General features: G+C 40.3%; 1 protein-coding gene across 5 annotated transcripts in view; it reads right to left on the reverse strand.

The window, feature by feature from the left end:
- AP2B1 (adaptor related protein complex 2 subunit beta 1) overlaps nt 1-23,978 on the reverse strand; it is a 114,983-nt gene that overhangs the window by 89,875 nt on the left and 1,130 nt on the right. For 2 of the 5 annotated variants that reach the window (XM_061390359.1, XM_061390356.1), the window contains exons 2-5: nt 13,184-13,243; nt 8,698-8,803; nt 3,755-3,890; nt 1,839-2,084 (exon numbers count right to left, since the gene is read on the reverse strand). In XM_061390359.1, coding sequence (XP_061246343.1) covers nt 1,839-2,084; nt 3,755-3,890; nt 8,698-8,803; nt 13,184-13,220 — 525 coding nt within the window. In that variant the 5' untranslated portion in view covers nt 13,221-13,243. Of the gene's footprint in view, nt 1-1,838; nt 2,085-3,754; nt 3,891-8,697; nt 8,804-13,183; nt 13,244-17,866; nt 18,747-18,984; nt 19,156-23,978 lie in introns of those variants that run through there. The other 3 variants (XM_061390358.1, XM_061390355.1, XM_061390357.1) reach the window with 3 other exon arrangements.

A 23,978-nucleotide genomic window follows, 5' to 3' on the forward strand; every position in this document is an offset into this window, starting at 1 on the left:
TATCGAATCCTGCATTGCTAGGCAGATTCCCAACCGCTGGACCATCCGAGAAGCCTCTCTTTCTTTCTTAATGGTATAAGGAAGGTCATCATTAGCCTTAGGACCTTCTCAGATGTTTGATTTATTATACCTTCCATTCCACCACTAGATACTGGAATTTACTTCACATTCTTATACTCATTCATTTCTTATCAGCAAAATTTGACCCAACTGATAAAAAGGAAAACCAGCAGTCTAAAAACAGCAATACTTCTGGCAAAAAAAACAGGACATACAGTTTAGATGAAAAGTATGGGTTCAAGAACAAAAGCAGGCATGTGAACATATATGTGTTTCTTAGTCCAAGCTTTTCGGTTCTTCACTAAAATAACAAGAATGAAGAGCTCAAACAAATGATTTAAATGTTTGCAAAATAAGGCCAAGGAGATCCAATCAGTTCATCGTAAAGGAAATCAGTCCAGAATATTCACTGGAAGGACAGATGCTGAAGCTGAAACTCCAGTACTTTGGCCAAAGTATTGGCCTGATGTGAAGAACTGACTTATTTGAAAAGACCCTGATGCTGGGAAAGATTGAAGGGAGGAGGAGAAGGGAACAGAGGATGAGATGGTTGGATGGCATCACCAACTCAGTGACCATGAGTTTGAGTAGACTCCGGGAGTTGGTGATGGACAGGGAGGCCTGGCATTCTGTGATTCATGGAGTCACAAAGAGTCAGACACGACTGAGCGACTGAACTGAGAATAAGGCGGGAGAGAGGTATTCCACTCTCAAGCTTGCGCAGGTAGAGTGGGGACCTGAAAATGAATGCCTCCTTAAATTCTGCCTCCTGGGCACCTTCTTATCAAGATGTTCAAGAAAGGAAATAAGAAAAACTTCCTATTTAGAGGGCAGCATGGTCCAACAATTTAATAATCCCTAATGCTACCCTGGGATTTCTTTGGAAGGAATGATGCTAAAGCTGAAACTCCAGTACTTTGGCCACCTCATGCGAAGAGTTGACTCATTGGAAAAGACTCTGATGCTGGGAGGGATTAGAGGCAGGAGAAGGGGACGACAGAGGATGAGATGGCTGGATGGCATCACTGACTCGATGGATGTGAGTCTCAGTGAACTCCAGGAGTTGGTGATGGACAGGGAGGCCTGGCGTGCTGCGATTCATGGGGTCGCCAAGAGTCGGACACGACTGAGCTACTGATCTAATCTGATCTGAATGCTAAACACCTGTTCTAGGAAAATCTTCAAGATACAGTAAAACGTAAGGCATTCCTGAAACAGTTTCTCACAATTCTATTAAGTAGCCTTAAATTTTCTCTAAAAGTTTTCTCAAAGATACTTGTGAAAATCTGCTCAAATCATCTTGATTTGTTGTATAAAAACAGGTTAAGATTATTAAAAGTTATTATTAATTATAATGATACATTAAATTCAAACAGAGACCCATTCATGTGTGACATCTTTAAGTTACCCATATATAAGTAGGGGGTAGGAGAAGAAAACAGGTAAAACAGACTAGCATGTATTAATAATTATTGAACCTGGTGATGGTAACTGAGTTTATTTTATTTACTCATTTAGTAACTCTAATTTTGAAGATGTTTGAAAATTCCTATAATGAAAAGTATAAATAAGTAAATGGCATATATATACTATTTGTATATTAGGACTTGGTTTTCAGCTCAGTAGGGTATGAGACAGACAATATTTGGGTCCCATGGAAATCATGCTTCACATAGCTAACCTATGGCTCAATGTCCCAAAGATTTATTTTAAACATGCTTTTTAAAAGAGACCCATTTTAAATACTGCTCTCTCATAAAAAAGTGGAAACACATTACCATTGGATTTGAATCTGCTATGAGATCCCGCAGAGAATCCAGAAATCCCTGATCTTCCACCATCTGGGCATTGATGTCATGGAGTTTTGCCACGCAGACTGCTGCTGTCTTCCGGACGTAGGGATCTTCATCCTTTAAGCACTTGCGGAGGGGCTCACAGAGATACTCTGTAATCTTGTCCACCCGGATGCACCCCATGGTTCTGACTGCCAAAGCTCGAATCAGAGGATTGGGATCTTCACAATCCTAAAGACAACAATCATTGAGAACTACTGGTGTACATGGTGTCTAAAACTTAACAGTCTGATTTCTCTAAGTCACAAAAGAATAATTAATGTAGGTTTCTAGTTATAGTCTATATCAGAACCCACATTTTCCAGTACAAAATTTAGTTGCCTATTCAAAGAGATTAGGCTAGGAATTCATTTAACTCTTTTATATAGACAATGAAGACATGGCCTGTAGGATCCGTTCCAGAGCTGGGCAGAAACTCAGACAGCTGGTGTTACTATCCTCATGGCCGTTAGTGACCTGCACTAAAAAGAGAAAAGGGCTCTGGGCTTGTATTCTGCCACAGGAAAAAAACAGAAACTGGAAAGATGTGTCCCACTCCACAAGAATCAAGCAAGGAGAAAAGAGGGCTGGATATATCTGGGGCCTACAGCCAAGAAAACAAAAGAGACTCCAGAAGCTGGTCTGGGCCGCCCAGAAGTTCCTTAAGTGAAGCAGCAGAGAGATCCGCTGAAATCCTGATTAACATACATTCTCCTTTCCTAGCAAGTGCCTCCAAATACAGTACAAATATTAACAGAGCACTTACCATGAAGGAATACCCCTTAGATTGCCCTGTATTAAAAGATTTCTTTAAACCTTATAAACCTATACACAAGCTAACTTTAAAAAAATGTAACCTAAATTATTTCCAATGATATCATACATCTGTGAATCACCAAATGTTATTTTGATTCTGTACATTTTTTAGCTAAATATACACACACACAAAAAATTCCATGAGAAGAAAGCATAATGTTCATTTTTTTCAATGAACAATAGCAGCTAATTTTAGAAATGCCGTCTAATTCTTGCTTCTAACATACACTGAATTACAGACAGAGGAAAAAAACAATAAGTAAACAAAACAAAAAAAATCCCAATTTCTAACAGAAACAACTTTATTATTATGTTCATCATATCTAATCATATGAGAAATTTAACTGGATATACAATAGTATTAAGGACTTTCTTTGATGGTCAGTTGATTAAATGATTTTTCATCCTTAGGATGTTTGAAATTTGCTTTAAAATCATCCAGCAGGAGAGGAGGCAGGGGTCAGGAAAGCATGTATGGAGAGTATAAGTTAAACAAGACTGGTCATAGGCTGGTAACTACTGAAACCACAAGGGGGTATTTAGGAACTTACTACACTATTTCCTCTACTTGAGTATGTTTGAAAATTTCCATAATAACAACAAAATGTTAATCAACTGTTGTAATATTTATTAAAACAAAATGAAAAGGCAGCTTCTATAGTTTCCACTACTTCTGAAACATAAGCATACTTTCTACAAAGACAAATAGATAAGGCCCCACGTTACTGACACTATAATGATACGCCCAACCTTTGTCTGCCATGGAGGGTTAAGAGTGACACTTCACCTGGCTTTCTTCTCCCATCTGGCAAGGATGTACCAAGCCCAGCTGACAGAAGGCTCACCATATGGTCTAACTGGATGACAAATGCCAGCATACAGAATGCTTAAATCATCAACATTCCTACTCGTCGCCAATACTTCTCTAGAAGCCCTCTTTTGGAACAGAGTTTGCTTATTTGCAACGCTAACCATATCAAGAGACACTTCTTAAAAGGCTTTCTGAGATAGAAGAAACTGTTCTTGAGTCCCTGAGAAAAAGTTACCTTCACAAAGCTGTTGACAGCCATGATGGCCATGTCTGGCTGACTCTTGGCATAGTTCATCAAGTAGAGATACACAAGCTTCTTCAGTTCCAGATTATCCGTCTGCATACAGTTCACTACATCTGGAAAGAGAGAGCTGAGAAGAAAGAAAGGGAAGGTGAATTGATATTGGTGCCAAGATGTTGGATAGAACACAAAGAAAAAGCCTTAATTTAAAAAGTAATCTGATGAGAGGACGAATGCAGTGATGATATCACAGAAATGAATTACTCAAGAAACTACAGTAATGGTCTCAAGAAGATACTGAAAACTAGATTTTTAAAAAACCTTTTACTTTGAAAATGTTCGAAGTGGAGACAGCAGTTTAATGAACCTGATGCATCCATCACCCAGCTGTAAATATTGATGCATACCTGATCTTGTTTCATATACAACCTCAACCCACTTTCCCTTCCCCAGTCCCTCCCCATCTAATTGCTCTAAACCATTTCTAAACAAATCCTAGATATACATCTTAGTGTATCTCTTTACAAATTATTTAAAAAATCACTGTGTCACACACAAAAAAGTTAACAGTATTCTTCATACCAATTCTTTGCAGTTTCAAAGCACTACAGTTGCTATGCTTTTCAGTGTGCATATTCTTCCATCTCTAACCAGTGGGAACTTACTTGGTTGGTGTCCTTATTAAAACAGTTGTCAGATAAAGCCTTTGTTCAAAATTTTAACCATTTTCAGAAAACAAAACAGTCCTGAACACGTGAGTGTATGCATGTTTAGTCTCCCAGTCGTGTCCAACTCTTTGTGACTCTATGACTATAGCCCGCCAGGCTCCTCTGTCCATGGGATTCTGCAGGCAAGAATACTGGAATGGGTAGCCATTTCCTTCTCCAGGGGATCTTCCCAACCCAGGGATTGAACCTGCATATTTTGCATCTCCTGCATTGACAGATGGATTCTTTACCAGTTGAGCCACCAGGGAAGCCCGTGTGTATGCATATACAGATTTAAACTCTATTATATACATACACCCATGAAGGCAGTGACCAGTAATGGGTACTGGGACCCACAACTAGGTTGGAATCCTGGCTACATTACCGCTAGCTGTATGAGTTTGGGATTATTCTTTAGCCCTCTGAGCATACCTTTCTAGATCTCTAACATGGAATAACTTATAATTCAGAATAACCTCTAGTTCAGAAGATATGAGAACTATTAAACAAAAACACTGTTAACTAAAAACATCTATCACCCTGCCTGACACAATGCACTTAAATTTGATTCTCCCTTTTCTTAATGACATAAGGTCATCATTAGCCTTAGAACCTCAGATGTTTGTGTTAGAACAACATTCCACCCCTAGATGCTGGCATTTACTTCTTACACTCATCCATTTCTTATCAGCAGCGTTTGACTCAACTGATAAAAAAATAAATGTGCTTCATATTAACATATTTTATAAAGTAAAAATCTATTTTACTTTTTAAAAAAAATTAAGATGACATTGTTTTAATTTCTGCAAATCTCTTTAATGTCTAGTTTAAGCAAAAATTGAGTCCCAATCTCAGGGTCATGGGTTCAAGCCCCATGTTGGGCGTGGCTTTGGGCTTCCCTGGTGACTCAGACAGTAAAGAATCTGCCTGTAATACAGGAGATCCCTGGGTTGGGAAGATCCGCTAGAGAAGGCAATGGCAACCCATTCCAGTCTTCTTGCCTAGGAAATCCTATGGACAGAGAGCTACAGTCCATGGGGTTGCAAAGAGTCAAACACAACTGAGTGATTAACACTTTCACTCACTTTTCACTTTCACTTAAGCAAAAACAGCTGGATTCTCACATCTGCTACTGCATTCAATCTACTGTAGAATGTTGCTTTAACTGAAGTATAAAGAAGAAAACACATCTTCATACACATATATAAATTGCAAAATGGAGTATTTTAATAGCTTTTTCACATAACTGGGTGTTCTTTGACACATTCAGTCAGTTCAGTTCAGTCGCTTAGTTGTGTCTGACTCTTTGTGACCCCATGAACTGCAGCACGCCAAGCCTCCCTGTCCATCACCAACTCCCAGAATCCACCCAAATCCATGTCCACTGAGTCGGTGATGCCATCCAACCATCTCATCCTCTTTCGTCCCCTTCTCCTCCTGCCCTCAATATTTTCCAGCATCAGGGTCTTTTCCAATGAGTCAGCTCTTTGCATCAGGTGGCCAAAGTATTGGAGTTTCAGCTTCATCAGTCCTACCAATGAACACCCAGGACTGATCTCCTTTAGGATGGACTGGTTGGATCTCCTTGCAGTCCAAGGGACTCTCAAGAGTCTTCCCCAACATCACAGTTCAAAAGCATCAATTCTTCTGCACTCAGCTTGCTTTATAGTCCAACTCTCATATCCATACAGGACCACTGGAAAAACCATAGCCTTGACTAGACGGACCTTTGTTGGCAAAGTAACGTCTCTGCTTTGACACATTAAAGTCAGACAAATGATCGTTTTTTCCTTTGGTTTTTTTTTTAGTCCACAAATCATAGTTTCTTAAAAGTTGGGTGCAATATGGAATCTGAAACCATATTGATAAACTTTCTGTACTTGATTGAACTAAAATCCATTCATTTACCATTTATTTTGAATGGATCTTTTACCCATGCATAACTTTATGATATACGCACTGGTTATTTGGAAAACATTGGTTCAATGAGTTATGCAGGTCATCTCTAGGTTGTCACATTTCATTCAGTTCAGTTCAGTCGCTCAGTCATGTCTGACTCTTTGCAACCCCATGAGTTGCAGCTCAGTCATGTCTGACTCTTTGCAACCCAATGAGTTGCAGCACGCCAGGCCTCCCTGTCCATCACCAACTTGCAGAGTTTACTCAAACTCATGTCCATCGAGTCAGTGATATCATCCAGCCATCTCATCCTCTGTCGTCCCCTTCTCCTCCTGCCCCCAGTCCCTCCCAGCATCAGGGTCTTTTCCAATGAGTCAACTCTTCGCATGAAGTGGCCAAAGTATTGGAGTTTCAGCTTTAGCATCAGTCCTTCCAATGAACACCCAGGACTGATCTCCTTTAGGATGGATTGTCTGGACCTCCTTGCAGTCCAAGGAGTTCTCCAACACCACAGTTCAAAAGCATCAACTTTCACAGTCAGCTTTCTTCGGCACTCAGCTTTCTTCACAGTCCAACTCTCACATCCATACATGACCACTGGAAAAACCACAGCCTTGACTAGACGGACCTTTGTTGGCAAAGTAATGTCTCTGCTTTTTAATATGCTATCTAGGTTGGTCATAACTTTCCTTCCAAGGAGTAAGCGTCTTTTAATTTCATGGCTGCAATCACTGTCTGCAGTGGTTTTGGAGCTCAGAAAAATAAAGTCTAACACTGTTTCCCCATCTATTTCCCATGAAGTGATGAGACCAGATGCCATGATCTTAGTTTTCTGAATGTTGAGCTTTAAGCCAACTTTTTCACTCTCCTCTTTCACTTTCATCAAGAGGCTTTTTAGCTCCTCCTCACTTTCTGCCCAGCACCAAATAATCACATTCATTAATTTCACCACCAATCTCATCAGAAAAATCTCTAAGTATTGGAAACTATCAAGTTCATGATGGGAGACACAAGTTTTCCAACACTCTAATTTTTAAAGTCGAAATGTATCTACTGTCAAATTTTTTCCTTTGAAGTGACAGGTTCACTTTGTTCATTTTTTATAAGGTAAGGTAAGGTAAGTCACTTCAGTCGTGTCTGACTCTGTGCGACCTCATAGACGGCAGCCCACCAGGCTCCCCCATCCCTGGGATTCTCCAGGCAAGAACACTGGAGTGGGTTGCCATTTCCTTCTCCAATGCATGAAAGTGAAAAGTGAAAGTGAAGTCGCTCAGTCGTGTCCGACTCTTAGCGACCCCATGGACCGCAGCCTACCAGGCTCCTCCATCCATGGGATCTTCCAGGCAAGAGTACTGGAGTGGGGTGCGATTGCCTTCTCTGATTTTTTTTTTTTTAATAAAATATCTCCCAAATATTAAGTCTGATTAACTATAATTTTGTCTGTCAATCATCCTTTCGCATAGAATGGTATTCCCAAGTCAAATAACTGTGCAAGGGATCTTTTTCAAATCAACCGTCACATTCTGCTATGCAGAAGTACGTTATGCAAATTCCTGTTTCATCACATGGAATATTAAAAAGACCTGAACTCAGATTCAAGGTTTACTGAAATAAATTTGTAGTGCTTCATGAAGGACAATCCTAAGTGAAACTGCCCTTTTTTCCTGCAAGCACATGGTGGTGAAGGATACAGTGACTACTGTTATGGTCTGGCACATTGCCTTAATTCAGAATACGGCACCAGCAGTGCAAATATCAACACACTGAAAAGGGCATAAAAGACCTAAGTATTATTACAAGAATAGCTTTGACCTCATGGAATTCATGGAAAGGATATCAGGAATTCTCAGGGGCCTGCAGACTATCCTTATTTCCAAATGGTCCTGCTAAATTACAGGGGGAAAAGAGGGAGAAAAAAATAGACCATTTGGATTTTGTTACCATTGATTTTCATCTTGAATTCAGCAACTCAATGCAGAGTTGTACAGTTGAGGCACTGGCATGAGCCAATTAAACTACACATGGGCTTCTGTTCCTCTGTATATTTTTATCATCTTCTAAAACTACCTTAGCAACAGATTTGTGATTGTGCCAGCTCTCAGGAGGTTTTATGCTAGATCTGTATGCAAACGAAATCAAACTGGTTTCACACTCTTTTAAAAACACCACACTTGGTCACAGTGTTAATATAAAATCAACTACACTTCCTAATGTTTTCAGTGGGACAAACTAATTCTTATACATTCTTATCGTAATAGCCTTAAATGAAAAGCAGTAAAAGCCACTAGAGTAAGAGTCTAAAGTGAGCAAGACAGGAGAGGTCACCCTTACCTAACGTCTTTCCCCACAGTCATAGCAGCAATCACTTTCTTCACAGCCTCCTTCCTCTTTTCTTTCTTTTCATTGTTGAGTTCAGCCTTTAATTCAAAGATTTCTCCTGGAAGAGAACAAACAGATGAGGTCCCAGGGTCAGAAAATGAGAGCACAACACTGCACTATGTAAAGTAACACCACAGCAGCTAACCAGGGGCAAGGCTGCAACGGAAACAAGAGTTTAAAAACAGCAAAGATGTGGTATTTTTCTGCAATGGGGAGAGAATGGCATCTGAGGGATGATCTCCCATCAGAATTTCCAAGTCCTGAGGAAAAAATAAATGTAGGCAGGAAACAAGTTCACAAATCAATGTTTTCAAACCACAAGAGACTTTTCATTCACTACTCTCAACTCCACAAAGTGAGGATCCAAGGTCACAGAGCTAGCGCGTAACAGAACTGGCCTTAGAATGGTTTCTCCCAACTTTTTTAACTGAAGAATTTTCCAACATTGTCTACACATTCTTACCTGGGAGGGATCTAAAAATACCAATGCTCAGGCTCCATTCTGAACCAAGTAAATCAGACTTTCAGACAGTAAAACTCCTATGTTCATATTTTTTAAAGTTTCCCCAAGTGATTCTAACCATACAGGGTTGAAAATCACTGCTCTAATCAGTACTTTAAGTTGTCAATGGGATTTAAAGCCCTATCCTTGTTCAATCAAGCTAACAACAGAAATAATCATACTGAAGCTTCAAGAATGGTACAAACCAGTCATTTCTAAATGTACATTCTTCAATGACTGCTCAAGCTCTGCACTGTGAAATGCCAGGACTGTCACTACTATTTTAAGGCCTAGGTTCACCTACCTTAAGAAAGCTGGAGCCGAAATAAGAAAGTAACAACTCTCAACTGGTTTTAAAAGAAAGAAAATATACTGTAACACTACGAAAAAGAAGCTGACTACTGCCACTTCAACTTCCCATCTAGAGTACTGCCTCATTTTCTTCCACTGTTCTTAATGTTCATTTCAGCCTTGCTCACCAGTATAGGAATAGTGGCACCAGCAAACAATGTGATCTGCTGAAGCCTCTAAATGAGAAGGATGAAACCAGTAAGAAGCACCGAAGATAAGCACTAAAAAAGCTTGTTACATCAAGATCTACTGCCAACAAAGCAAACAAATTTTGACAAATATCACCCCTTTATTTGACAGCTACTATAAAAATAGCACAGACAGAAAAGCTGGGCCCTTTAAAGAGTCATCCTCCTCTTCTCCAAGTCCTCTGCTGCCAAATCCAGCTGTCAAGAGTTCTCATCATTTACTTCTGGGAAAAGTAAAAAACAAGCAGCAGGGTTTCAGAAAATCTGAATTGTGAATAGCAGCAGGAGTCGAAGAATCAAAATAGGATGTAACTGAAATTATTCCAACTCCAATAGCATAAATTTAAAGAGGCAGTTCTGGTGGGTGTTATAGGAAGTAAAAGGAACACAATCTATCCATTTTTTAAAATGTGGTATGTGATTCATCTGTAAGTCTCAAACTTGTACAAAAATCCCTGAATTTAAAAAAAGGTTACCATGACCCACTGTAAGAGAAGGTTTGAAGAATTAGGTGAGTTTTTAAATTACATCTTTTTGTATCATTATACACAACATCTGGGCTTCCCTTGTGGCTCAGCTGGTAAAGAATCTGCCTGCAATGTGGGAGACCTGGGTTCGATCCCTGGGTTGGGAAGATCCCCTGGAGAAGGGAAAGGCTACCCACTCTAGTATTCTGGCCTGGAGAATTCCATGCACTGAAGGGTCGCAAAGAGTCAACATGACTGAGCGACTTTCACTTTGACTTTCACACAACATCTAGGTCATCAAAGCACAAAAAATGTTAATAGAAGAAATAAATACATTTCAGAATGATAAGAGAATCAGAAATAAAGCTGAAAATGAATGACCGGGGCTAAAGGATTTTCTAAGGTGTAAGCAATATAAACAGAAGAAGCTGGGTGGAGCCAAGGGGCATTGAGTGAGGCAAGGAATCTCATACATACTACCGCTTTATTAAATTCTTATCTTTCCCCCTTCTTTCTCCCCTTCATCAACTCTACCAAGCAGCTAGCAATAGCTCTCAATCTCAGCCAAACACTGGAAAAATCTGGGGAGCTTTTAAAACTCCCATCAAAGTCATATCCCAGACCAAACAAATAAAGACATGTGCAGGGGAGGACTGGACATCACCTCCTCTGTTTCACTGGGCCATTTCAATGTGTCAGCAAGGTTGAAAACCATGGACTAACAGCTGATGTAATAAGCAGTGCTCCATGGTGTTTTCTGTATTACAGTGGAAGAGCCTGTTTAGAAGAAAGTGAAGTCGCTCAGTCGTGTCCAACTCTGTGATCCCGTGGACTGTAGCCCGCCAGGCTCCTCCCTCCATGGGATTCTCCAGGCAAGAGTACTGGAGTGGGTTGCCATTGCCTTCTCCAGGGGATCGTCCTGACCAAGGGATCGAACCCAGGTCTCCCGCATTCCAGGCAGACGCTTTAACCTCTGAGCCACCAGGTTGTATCTTTGTTTACCCTTAATTAATTCCAAATGACAGAACAAATGACAAATATGCTTGGGCTTTCTAGATAACTTTCTGGTGCTCCAGGCACTGTACCTGCCCTCCCATTTTTTCTTTTGAAATAATTTTAATCTTACAGAAAATCTGTAAAACTCCCCAATTTCTAATGTTACACCACATTTGCTCTATCATACTTCTTTATATATTTATAACTTTTTTCTGATTCATTCAACAAACTGTAGACGTTACATCTCTTTAGCCCTACATTATATCAGTGTGTAATTTCTAAGAACAAGGAATTACATTACGTAACCATAATACAATGATGAAAATCGGGAAATTTCACAGTAATACATTATCTAATCTATACAGACTTAATGATCTTAATAATGTCCTCTATAGTAATTTTATCCCTATCCCCCTTGGGCCAGAATCCAATTCAGGATCATGCGTTACATTTACTGTCATGTCTCAGTATCCTTTAATCTGAAACAGCTGGTCAGCCTTTGTCTTTCATTATAATGACATTTTTAAAAAGCACAGGACAGTCATTTTAAAGAACACCCTCATTTTTCATGGGTATCTTCTCATAATTACATTGAGGTTATGCATTTTGGCAGCTGTAATTCATAAATAATGGTATGTGCTTCTCAGTGCATCACATTTTTATCTTTAACAAAAAGAGGTCATGCAAAACAATGCATGAGTGCAAGGATAAGAAAATATCAAGTTTCCATGCACTGTTTTGTATCATCTCTTTTTTGTGGTTAAAATTTTTTTCAATCATATGTATTAATATATGCACAGAAAAGATTAAGGACACAGATCAAGTTCCCATCAGGAACAAGAATAGATAGGAAGAGAACCTTAATTTTACTTTTTACTGCTATATTGCTTTACTAATACTCCTTGTTATAAAATGCTTGTTTCCAAGGAAAAAAACAAAAGACTTTGGTACAGCCACTATGAAAAACACTGTGCGAGTTCCTTAAAAAACTAGAGTCACCATATGATCCAACAATGCCACTCCTGGGTGTATATCCAGAGAAAATTCTACTTTGAAAAGATACATGCACCCCAATGGTCACAGCAGCACTATTTACAACAGCCAAGACATGGAAGCAGCCTAAGTGTCCATGACAGATGAAATGATAGAGAACATGGGACTTATGCACACTATGGAATATTACCCAGCCATAAAAAAGAATGAAACTCTGCCATTTGCAGCAACATGGAGAGACCTAGAGATTACCATACTAAGTGAAGTTAAATCACACAGAGAAAGACAAATACATGATATCACTTATATGTGGAATCTAAAAAAAAATGATACAAATGGACTTACTTACAAAACAGAAAACAAACTTATGGTTATCAGAGCAATGGGGAAGAGTGAGGGGAGATATATTAGGACCTTGGGATTAGGAGATACACACTACTCTGTATTAAATAAACAAACAATAAGGTTCTACTGAGCAGCACAGGGAACTATATTCAATATCTTGTAATAAGCTATTTTAGGAAACAATCTGAAAAAGAATACACACATACACACACACGACTGAATTACTCTTGCGTACACCAGAAACGAACACAACACTGTAAACCAACTACACTTCAATTTTTTAAAAAAAGAGAATAAATGTGCTTCTTCCTCTTTCACCCTCCTCAGACCTATCAATCTTCAGTGGATCAATCTTGGATCTCTTCCTTTCACTAAAATGTTCAAGTCAAAATGATGTGCATTACAGTTGTATCTCTAAAAACCTATACTCTAAAAATCTGTTCAATACACCTTTCTGTAGAAGCAGCAGATTCCCAGTGAGATGGTCCAAGACATGCATCTCTGAAGAGAGCAGGAGCATTCTACCTGAAGCAATCTTACACCATCACTTTTGAAGAATCGTAAAAAAAAGGCTTTTATCAAGTTCTCATACTTACCCTTTTTATTGGTTGTGAAGTACTTGGAGTCAGTCATGGTTTTGGATCTTTAATGTGCACCTAGAGCAAGAGAAAAGAATACCTTTATCTGAGTTATTTGGGTCCAACAAGGGATTCAGCTAATTTTAAGAACATTTATATATGAGACTACCTACATTCCACAATGAGTCTCTTCATCCTTACCATCATGGGTGATCCAAAGGGATGCAAGGATAGTTAAGAATGAAACTCTTATGTCAAAAAGCTAATTGGAGCAAACTCCAAAGGCTTAATGGAAGAGAGTGAAAACCTGAACCTATCATGGCTTTATGATTTTATCCACAATTATCTTCTCAGAGCCTCTAAGACCTAAAGCTAGATCTTTCTTTAACTGCATCTCCATTAGCCACTCCAATACTTAAGACAAAGTTTGTGTTGAAAGATCTCCCTATCACTTTCTATTAAGGCAAATCTGACTTATTCCCAGAGTCTCTTAGAAGCATAGAAAAACTGAAAGAGAAAATAATTGTATCAATCTATTCACCATCACATGTATCAATAAAAGGAATCGCTTTCAGAAAAAAAAAAAGGGAAGTCTAAATTAGTAGGACAATATTCTTTCATGACAAACATCTAGAGAGGCCTTAAAAATTGTTTCATATTTCCAACAACCTACAATTACCCCCAAAAGTATTCCCCAAAAGAAATGATATCAGTTTACACTTAAAAACAATGCAAAGAACTCAGATATCTGTTTAGTCACACTGAGTATAAAAAAGAATCAGAACTGATCTTAAAACTTAAAAGAACATGGGTACCAGCTTGAACTTTACCTTTCCCTTCCAATTTCCAGAACTAACTCAGCTGACATAAGGCTCCACTCATAAAACAAAACCAGTATGGACTAATCACATTTCTCCCCAAATAACGAAACAGTGTTTTCTGATTTGAGAAATTCTACAGACTTTGTCCAATGTACTTGATTTCTTCAAATACGTTAAATTTCTGTTAATAATATTCGTTCTGCACTTAAAAAAAGGTATCTTCTTTCTTACCACCATTTTTACTACTACTTATCACCAAATTTACGACAGATGCCCCAGGACCTGCTCATTACTTTCAGGTCAAAATAACATCAGTGATAATACATTTGGCAAATTTGAGTGACCACACCTTTACAAACAATGGTACTTATGAATATGAGAGAAAAGACCTAAGCACTAAACAAATCAACGTAATTAAGGAAAAAAGAGCCACAAAATCATGAAGTAGTGACAAGAGCTTGGCTCAACTTTGTTCTCTAAAATTTACTACTTGGGTAATTTAAGAGAAATTAGACTCATTTGCTATCTTTCCAAGCAGCTACTTAATATTTATAATCCTGATCCTTATATACAATAGTGCTTTAGGTTGTAACAGAATTTCACTGAATTTACTGTGTTAAAAGTGAGCTAGAACTCACATAAATCATTATAGAAAACAAGAATTTCTGTTTTCAGCTTATTTGTTACAATTTAAAGTAACTGTTACAAAGACTTGCCTTATGTAATATTTTCATAACGCCTTTCTAGCAAAAATTCAAAGAATGTTATAATCATTTAATCCATTCACAATGTAAACTAAATGTGAAGTGGGCAAACTGAAGAAAGGAGTCCTTCACATAGGAGACTTGGAATAAATCGGAACTTATCTAAGAACTTACGCATGGCATTGCACTGTGTGCTCAGTCAGTCTGACTCTGAAATCCCATGGACTGTAGCCCTTCAGGCTCCTTTGTTCATGGGATTTTCCCTGCAAGAATACTGGAGTGGGCTGCTATTTCCTCCTCAGGGGATCTTGCTGACACAGGGACCGAACCTGTGTCTCCTGCACTGGCAGGTGGATTCTTTACCACACTGAGCCACCTGGAAAGCCCAAGAACTTACATACACAAAGAGGAAAACCAGTATACAGAAATGATTGCTAGAACGTGACAGGAAGGCCATAGCTCAAGGCCATTATGGTCTCTCCAGGATGTGATTATGCCACTCTAAATCCTATGGGGTCACCAAAGCTTAAAACTTGCTCAAGATTTAAAAACAAAAGCTGCTTGGAATTTTTCATTGTTTCTTTGAAAAAGGGCCCCCAAATTGTTGTGTTTCCTAAAGCACATTCACACATATTAAATTCCTAACAAATTTTCAGCACACATCTATTACACACTAAATTAACCTAGCCTTAAATCCTACTTTAATAGTGACTCACACAATTTCATTACCTCCCCTAACAATCTTTATCACTGAGGAAGAGATTTTTGTCCTATCCATTGTGAGCACCAAGTGTTCTTAACTAGGGAATAATGTACCAAACCACAAAACTTCAGCGAAGAGGAGAAAGTCAAGTACATCATCTTTAGATACTAAATTAAAAGCCCTGCTTTTAAAGAGAAGGGAGAAACTTACCACTCTCTTCCTTCACTCTGTCCTACACAAGAGTAATGTAATATCCCTTACAGCTACCAGCAGAGAAACATTTTATCATGTTAGCTTCTGCCTTAAGCCAAAGAAACTCCAAAAAAAAAAAAAAACTAAAATTAAACAAAAATAAAGAGGCAGAATTGCACAATACTGTAAATGTACTAAATGCCACCGAACTGTTCACTCAAAAATGGTTAATTTTCTGTGAATTTCACCTCAAAAGATGCATATGCATGTATTTTTAAATAAGACAATCACATGCCAGAGATGAACATAGATTCTCTAAAACATAGGACGGTGAAAACTGCTGTCTGTTTTAGAAGTGCCCCCCCACTCCAAAAAGGCAGCCAAGATAAAGACAGAGCTCAAAGAATAAATAAAGTATTTGCTGAAAAGCCTCAAAGATCTAGCCTGGATGGGAGCGGAGTTTGGGGGAGAATGGATACATGTATGTGTTTGGCTGAGTGGCTCTGCTGACTGAAACTAATATTGTTAATTGGCTATACTCTAACTAAAAAAAAAAAAATCAAGTTCTTCTGGGGAGAGGGAGATAAGTTATTCCTCAGGAGACATCCACAGCAAAGCGAAGCCAACATGGAATTGGAACTCACACTACCTTTTTACCAGATCAAACTAAACAAGTCATCCATCGGCTGCTCTATGGGCTTGAGGTATGGCCTCAGGACATTGTTTTAAAAAATAAATAAGGCTGACACAGTCAAAAGCACAATTTCTCTAACTTTCCTAGCCCAGAGTGTGATGTCACTGCATTTCAGAAAAGGCCTCTCTGTATAGGATTACACATCTAGATTTAACATAACCTAGTTTCTAGTAAATATAGGCTGTGACAGTTTTTCTTTCTCAACTATTCCTCCTTCCTTCTGGTGCCCCTAAAGAGAATAAGGTCAGAAAAAAATTAATAGGGGTCTTAATTTCAAACGGCTCTCTGGGAAATAGCAGCTAATTTAGAGTTAGTGAAGCCACTAAATTCACTCTCTTCATGTAAAGTTGGACTTTACACAGCTGGTGCCCATGGGAAAAAGTGAACAGAATTAACCAAATTATAAAGCGGACAGGTCGTTCTAGTAATCTTTCATTACAAGCATAAGGATGAGAAGTGCTAATTAGACATTTCAATAACACATCTTCATGTATCATTTATTGCATACAAAATTACAACAGATAACTCATTACAACAGACATACCTATCATTTCCATTTAAAAATGACTACAAAGTACTCTGCTAGTATCATACAGTAAGAAAAAAGGTCTTAAGTTTTACATCCAATTCTTTTTTTTTTTTGCCCCCTCCCCTACATCCAATTCTTAATTGAAATAAACTCTGGAAAACTTACGCCTGGATGGAGAGAAAGAAGGAAGAAAAGAAAATGTGTCCTTCCTAATTCGTTCCTTGTTCAGCTTGATTCAGAACTGTGCCTAAAATGTAATCTGTTAAAACACAGGTAGAAAGCTGAGCACCGAAGAATTGATGCTTTTGAATTGTGGTGTTGGAGAAGACTCTTGAGAGTCGCCTGGACTACAAGGAGATCCAACCAGTCCATTCTAAAGGAGATCAGTCCTGAATATTCACTGGAAGGACTGATGGTGAAGCTGAAACTCCAATACTTTGGCCACCTGATGCGAAGAGCTGACTCATTTGAAAAGACCCTGATGCTAGGAAAGATTGAAGGCAGGAGGAGAAGGGGACAGAGGATGAGATGGCTGGATGGCATCACTGACTCAATGGACATGAGTTTGAGTACACTCTGGGAGTTGGTGATGGACAGGGAGGCCTGCTGTGCTGCAGTCCACGGGGTGGCCAAGAATAAGACAAGACTGAGTGACTGAAATGACTGACTGAAAATATAGGTGTGTTTAAAGAAGGAAAAAAAAAGATGGAAGAACCAGGTTTTCTTGAGTCTCTTAAGTCACAGAATGTTGTTTGGTGGTTAAGTTGCATCCTACTGTTTTGTGACTCCATGGACTGAAGCCCGCTAGATTTCTCTGTCCATGGGATTTCCCAGGAAGGAATACTGGAGTGGACTGCCATTTCCTTCTGCAGGGGATCTTCCCAAGCCAGGGATCAAACCCACGCCTACAGCAAAGGAGCCACCAGGGAAGCCCTCACAGAATGTCAGCTTTATACTAATTTTACCACCCAACTTTCAGTGAAGCTATCTGCAGAACACACTCTACTTTCTGCTTCTTTGGGAGTTTAAACTGTCAAATACCTGTAAACAGTTCTCACCTTCCCACCAGGCTTAGTCACCACTGGCAAAGTGTTACACGTTTTCTTGTACAGCTGCATCTCCTTCATCTGCTGCTTTCTATTATTACCTTGTAAGTGTACCCTGAGGCTAAGCAACAGAAGTATACCAGCAAGGTGATTAATAATTTAAATTGTTCCTCACTGAGACCACTTTCTTGGTCATTCTGTCTTTTCTAAACTTACCGCGGTTTTTTTTTACTTTCTCTTTTAAACCACAATGATTGTTAACTGTGTTTGGCATTTTAAAGACCTTTAAAAGTAAAAAGTTTAATGAAGCAGCCACACTTTATTCACATCGCTTCGTAATCTAGTTAAAAAAAAAAAGTCTGCCCCCAAACAGAAGAATGCTGTAAAAACTAACAGCATGAATAAATTATTTGGATTAAAAAAAAAAATGGAATTAACAGGAAGTTCCAGTTTCTCTACCTCTGTCTTAATCCACAGCCTTTCTCAAACCAGACCGTTCCTTCTAAGACCCCGAAGAAAAAATTCCGGGCTAAGATTTACTCCCAAGAGCTTCCCCCTCTCTCATATCGGGTCAATTCTCTGGGTTTTTCTTCCCTTTCTCCGGTGTCAGGAATTCCTCTTCTTTCCCGAGGTGGTCAAAATTCTACGGCTATGTTCCTCCATTACGAAGCAGAGGAGAGGCGTCTCTTAACCTCAAATGACGGACGACGGCGAGGTTTACCCATCTAGGAGCAAAGCTCTGGAGAACCCCTTTTCCCTTTCCTCAGCTGAGCGTGTCCTAGCCTCTCAGAGAACGACCCCAAACCGGGAAGAAGCAAGGTTCTCTCCTCGGCCTCCGGTCTCCGCCAGCCACACCCCTGGCCTCTGACCCTCTTAACCCCCCGACTTCGAACATATCTTTTCCCCAGAGCCCCCTAATTCCCACCCCGAGGATTCCCTCGCCCCGCCCCAGCGGTGGAGTCCTTTTCTCCAACCCTCTTCCTCACAACGGTCACACCCGACGGCTCACTCCATCTTCAACGGTCACGGTCCTCGGATTTCCTCTCCTCCGCCTGTCTCCAACCAAGTCTGGGGATCCCCTATCTCCATCAAAAAGGGACACACCCCAAAGTTAGCCGCCTACAACTCACCGTAGGCAAGGGCGGGGGTGGCAGCAGCGGCCAGAGAGCACGGCCCGAGCGATGTTGTAATGGTTTCCCGCACGTCACGACTCCTTCTCCAGGTCTAAGCCACTGCGCAAAACCCACTCTGCCAGGGACAAAGATGGTGGACAGGAAACTCTTACGTCAGAGAACCTCGCCGTGTGACGTCATCCATACGCGCGAGAGAACGAGAAAGGAGGGACTACTCTCTGTCGCCTTGGAGACGGAAAAGTTTTGCGCCTTGGGAAGAGATCTGAGATCTGGGCTTCGGAGGAAATTCATTTGAAAGAATCTAGTAAACAAGCTGACATTCTCGGGATTTGTTTCCTCACACAAGACCTCTCTAAAAACCTACACAGTCAGTGAAATGCCTTTTGCTTTCTTTAAAAACACAACAAAATCCAGCTAATTCCTTGGGCAGTTAAAAATACACGGACAGTGGTTATCTAGCCCAGGATTATACAGGGCAGTGGAACTGGAGGAGACTGGTGCAAGGAAACGAGGTTGACACGGTCTCAAATTTATGTGTGAATCCATCTGAATCCGAATCCCTGCCCTGAATGTGACTAAGTTACTTGTCTCCTCAACTTCAGTCTTCTTACTTGTGAAATAAAGACGATGATAATAACTCTTACCACTTTATGAAGCTTAAACCGGATTAGGTTGGTAAGAACCCTAGCGTGTAACAGGTGTGCTTTGTTAATTATTTCAGTTGTTAAGTCACGGCCGACTCTTGTGACCTCATGGACTGTAGCCCACCAGGCTCTTCTGTCCATGTGATTTCCTAGGCAAGGATACTGGGGTGGTTTGTCATTTCCTTCTCCAAGGGGCCTTCCCCACCCAGGGATTGAACCCGTGTCTATTACATTGTCAGGCGAGTTCTTTACCAATGAGCCACCAGGGAAACCTAGGAGTTTGCTTACACAAAACAAGTCCCTTTCAGAAACCAAGACCTAGAGATCTCTGTATCTTCCCCTCAAAACTAAAACTTCCCACCTAAAACTGCTCTAAGTAAAAATAATAAAGTCTTTAGTCAAGAAAGAAGAAGAATGTGAAGAGGGCCTAAGGCAGAAGCTGGGAAACCAAAATGCAAAGGGGACTGAGAAGCAGAGAGGTAGAAGGAAAAAAAGGCAGTCATAATGATTCAGAATGTTTTTAGAGTTCTATCAAAGTATAGGAACTGAATATCAATACTGTATCTCTGAGGCCTCCCCTGAATTTGTTGAATGACTAAATGTATGAGTGAGTGGTCAACAAGAACAGTTGCTATAGAGAAAAGGAGGAGCCAAAAAGTGTCCAAGAATTTAGCAACACAAAGGTCTTTATGTCAGTGCCGAGACCATCCATAGAGACATTGAAGGCAAAAGTCATGCTGCAGAAGTTGGAAGATAAGTGGGAGGAAAAGAATGAAAACAGATAACTCTATAAAAAAGTATGACTGAAAAGAAAAGAGATATCAGATGGTGTTTGAGGAAGGAGTAGCAAGGATTTATGTTCTATACTCATACATTTTCTTTACACTATCCCTTTAGCAATACTATGGGTTCAACTATTTTTCCTACTCATATGACTCCTAAAAAACCTATCTCTAGCCTTGACCTATTACCCAAACTTCACCACCAAATTTCTAACAACACTTTTGAGTAATTCTATATATATGCCAAGTCAAAAAAGTACGGGGTAGGGTGGGGAGTTAAAAAAAAAAAAAACCTGGTTCCAGGTACAATTCACAGGAGACAGAGTTGTATTTTGTAAAGAAGGTGCCACCAGAAAAATATTTGATTCATACCTCTTCCCCCGTTCAAAAACTTCCAACAGTTTCTCATTTCCTAATTTGTACAGAACCTGTCCTTCTCCTTGGAAGGAAAGTTATGACCAACCTAGTCAAAAGCAGAGACATTACTTTGCCAACAAAGGTTTGTCTAGTCAAGGCTATGGTTTTTCAGTGGTCATGTATGGATGTGAGAGTTAGACTGTGAAGAAGGCTGAGAGCTGAAGAATTGATGCTTTTGAACTGTGGTGTTGGAGAAGACTCTTGAGAGTCCCTTGGACTGCAAGGAGATCCAACCAGTCCATTCTGAAGGAGATCAGCCCTGGGATTTCTTTGGAAGGAATGATGCTAAAGCTGAAACTCCAGTACTTTGGCCACCTCATGTGAAGAGTTGACTCATTGGAAAAGACTCTGATGCTGGGAGGGATTGGGGGCAGGAGGAGAAGGGGACAGAGGATGAGATGGCTGGATGGCATCACTGACTCGATGGATGTGAGTCTCAGTGAACTCCGGGAGTTGGTGATGGACAGGGAGGCCTGGCGTGCTGCGATTCATGGGGTCGCAAAGAGTCAGACACGACTGAGCGACTGATCTGATCTGATCTGATCTGTCCTTCTCCAGTAGTCATGTATGGATGTGACACTTGAACTATAAAGAAAGCTGAGCACTGAAGAATAGTTACTTTTGAATTGTGGTATTGGAGAAGACGCTTGAGAGTCCCTGGACTGCAAGGGATTGACTTCAGTCAATCCTATGGGAAATCAGTCCTGAACATTCATTGGAAGGACTGATGCTGAAGCTGAAGCTCCAGTACTTTGGCCACCTGATGCAAAGAACTGACTCCTTGGAAAAGACCCTGATGCTGGGAAAGATTGAAGGCAGGAGGAGAAGAGTACAGAGGATGAGATGGTTGGATGGCATCACCAACTCGATGGACATGAGTTTGAGCAAGCTCCGGGAGTTGGTGATGGACAGGGAAGCCTGGAGTGCTACAGTCCATGGAGTCACAGTCGGACATGGCCGAGAGACTGAACTGAACAGAACTTTCCTTCTCCCAGTTTTCCCCATTTCTTTGTTCTTTAGTTTTCTTATCTATAAAATGGAAGAAACAGTAATATCCAATCATAATATTATTATAAGGATGACATGAATTAGGCTACATAAGTCACTTAACTATGCCAGCACATAGTATATATGAGGAATATGAGGCAATATATGGCCCTGTTGTTGACCAGGACTTGTTCTGAGTAGTCCTCAGAACTGTGCTTGAGCTCAGTTGTTTTAGTCGTGTCTGACTCTTTTCAACCCTGTGGACTGTAGCCCCCCAGGGTCCTCTGTCCTTGGGTTTCTCCAGGCAAGAATACTGGAGTGGGTTGCCACACCCTTCTCCAGATCTTCCCCACCCAGGGATCAAACTGGGGTCTCCTGCATTGCAGGCAGATTCTTTACCCACTGAGCTACCTGGGAAGCCTTTGGAGTGTGTAAATATTTGCTAAGATTGCAATTATCTCAATGAATTACACTGACAAACATTACTAGCCAGAAACCTGGGCGTCATTCTTGATTTCTCTCTTTCCCTTAACTGCCACATTCATTCCATCTCCAAGTTGTCAATTCTACCTTCAAAAAGTATCTCCACTTTGTTCAGTTCCCTCTGTTCACCTCATTATTCCAATCCACCATGACCTCTTGCCTGAACTACTGGAAAACTCAACTCTCCTCCAACCATTTTCCATATAGCAGCCAGATGCTTAACTTTTTTTTGAAGTATAACAAACATTTCAAAAAGAGCATACATCATAAATGTAAGGCTTGAGAAGCATACACAAAGTAAACTACATAACCATTACAGGGTCATCTTAAAAATATAAACCTGGTCATGACTCTGGTGTATAAATCCTTCAAAAGCTTCCCATTACACTTTGACTAAAATCCAGTCTCCTTCCCATGACTTAGAAGTGGTCTGGTTCCTGTCTACCTCTCTAACATTTTTTTTTTTTTTTCGTCCCTCAGTTCCTCTTCCTTTCACTCCTTGCTAGGTTTTGCAGCCCTCAAATACTCCAAGTTGTTTCCCATCCTAGGGGCTTTATAACTATCACTCCTATTATTCATCTTCCCTAACTCTATACTGCTGCTGCTGCTGCTGCTAAGTTGCTTCAGTCGTGTCCACCCCTGTGTGACCCCATAGACGACAGCCCACCAGGCTCCCCGTCCCTGGGATTCTCCAGGCAAGAACACTGGAGTGGGTTGCCTTTTCCTTCTCCAATGCACGAAAGTGAAAAGTGAAAGTGAAGTCACTCAGTCGTGTCCGACTCTTAGCAGGGCTCCTCCGTCCGTGGGATTTTCCAGGCAAGAGTACTGGAGTGGGGTGCGCCTTCTCCGCTAACTATACAGGGTTGAGTTATGACTGGCTCATAATTTAGCTCTTGTTTTAACTGTAATCTCATAAAAGCACTCCCTGATTACTCTATCTAATAAATGTTCTTCCCTCCCAGCCCCCACTGCCACCCCCTTCCTAGCCCTCTTATTCCCTTTGGTAGTGAGTGAGCGAGTGAAGTCGCTCAGTTGTGTCCAACTCTTTGCGATCCCATGGCCATAGCCTGCCAGGCTCTTCTGTCCATGGAATTTTCCAGGCAAGAATACCTGAGAGGGTTGCCATTTTCTTCTCCAAGGGCTTCCTGACCCAGGTCTCCCACATTACGGGCAGATTCACCATGACTGTGACTTTTCCCAAATGTACTCAACCTTTTGAGGTCCACCTAATTTCTCAGTGGACTTCTGGTCCTGATATGAGATACAAGGAGATACCAGGTTACATCACTCTAGTAGAAAGCAACTGGCAGAGAGAAGTTGAGATAAAACGTGGGGTTAGAAACAATCTTCCCTTTGGTTACAAAGGCCAATACAGGGCTTCTGTCAGAGCTAGTTTGAACAGCCTCATTTCTCCCACCTGTTATTACCATATGAATCTCACCATATTAACCTATCTGATGGCTCTTAATACCTTTTAACATAAGCACAATCAATTTTTGTGTGTCCTATCTCATTATACCATAAACCTGAGTGGGGTTTGTGATGAGGTGTTTATTATTTATTGGCTGTAATAACTGACATTGTTATTTGACTGCCTTTTTTTCTCATGTAATAATGTCAGTTTACTTTTGAAATATTCTCAAAAAACTATTAACTGACTAACAGTAATGGCACCCCA

The sequence above is a fragment of the Bos javanicus genome, chromosome 19, assembly GCF_032452875.1.
Source record: "Bos javanicus breed banteng chromosome 19, ARS-OSU_banteng_1.0, whole genome shotgun sequence".
NCBI lineage: Eukaryota > Metazoa > Chordata > Mammalia > Artiodactyla > Bovidae > Bos > Bos javanicus.